Raw genomic sequence first — 1,061 nt, 5'->3', positions numbered from 1 at the left:
GGGCAACAGGATGTAATGTAGTGTGTGTAGAAATATGGTTATTATTAATATTACAGATTATTGATGGTAGAAATAGCATACAGGAGGATGATATAATAGTAATGGAGGGAAGGAAGAGGAAGAGGAAAAGAACGATAGCTGATAAGAGAAGAGATAAGAAGAAACATAAGAAGGACAATAGTAAGAAGGACAATAGTAAGAAGGACAATAGTAAGAAGGACAATAGTAAGAAGGAGAATAGTAAGAAGGAGAAAAAATGATGACTGCATTATTATTATTTCTCGTAAGTCGTATATATATAATTCATTCATATAACTGTGTGTGTTGTGTTCTTGATAAGAAGATATAATGATGATGAAACATAATATCTACATATCTATGTACATGCATCTAAGATGATGTATCTTTGTATGTGTTTCTTAATCATGAATATTATTTTCACTCTAATTGTATCTTTCGGCGTAGATATCCATTAATACTATTATCGTCTCTTTTAAAGGGTGGGAAGCATTATTATCAAATGATGAGCATGAGCATGAGCATGAGCATGAGCATGACGATGACATCAGCAGCAGCAGCAGCAGCATTGGACAAGCATAGCTTATCAGACTAGGATGATGATTAAGTTAGATGATGACGGTTAGTTGCTCTTAGTTCTTCTTTATCAAACAGGGTTCTCTTGAATTGGTTTAATGAATTGTTGTTATTACTGTTACCTCAGAGGCGATGATGAATGGCTATGTTTCCCTATGTAGCCGATTTTGTATGGGCGTCGTTTGCCTATACTTTAGTGCACAATATATCGAATATCAGAGCAGCCATTCATAGAGCGAACCTAAAGATATCTCAGTGCTTCCAAGTCGTACCTTGTTCAGCACGTTGGTAATCATGACTCTCAGTCGATTGACTAATCCCAGGGTCTAATCCCAAACCAATGGTCATTTTTCTCACATGTCTCCTCTATAAGGAGACCGTTTTGGCTGAAGAGGTCGTCTATACGATAGACTCTATCCACGCCTTCCATTATGGAGTGAGGTCCACGACGACGATGACGCCAGCCG

At 37.3% G+C, this 1,061-nt stretch overlaps 1 protein-coding gene across 1 annotated transcript; it reads left to right on the top strand.

Moving 5' to 3' along the window:
- Nucleotides 1–101: 101 nt before the first annotated feature.
- On the top strand, nt 102–260 carry Pmar_PMAR003188 (conserved hypothetical protein; the record flags this gene model as incomplete). The annotated part of the gene is made up of 1 exon (XM_002774685.1): nt 102–260. One exon carries the CDS (start codon nt 102–104, stop codon nt 258–260), a length of 159 nt encoding a protein of 52 aa, XP_002774731.1.
- Between the last annotated feature and the right edge of the window lie 801 nt (nt 261–1,061).

This window comes from Perkinsus marinus (genome assembly GCF_000006405.1).
Source record: "Perkinsus marinus ATCC 50983 genomic scaffold scf_1104296957878, whole genome shotgun sequence".
NCBI classification, from domain to species: domain Eukaryota; phylum Perkinsozoa; order Perkinsida; family Perkinsidae; genus Perkinsus; species Perkinsus marinus.
The sequence above is the reverse complement of the archived record's forward strand: the minus strand, read 5'-3'. Positions and strand labels throughout refer to the sequence as shown.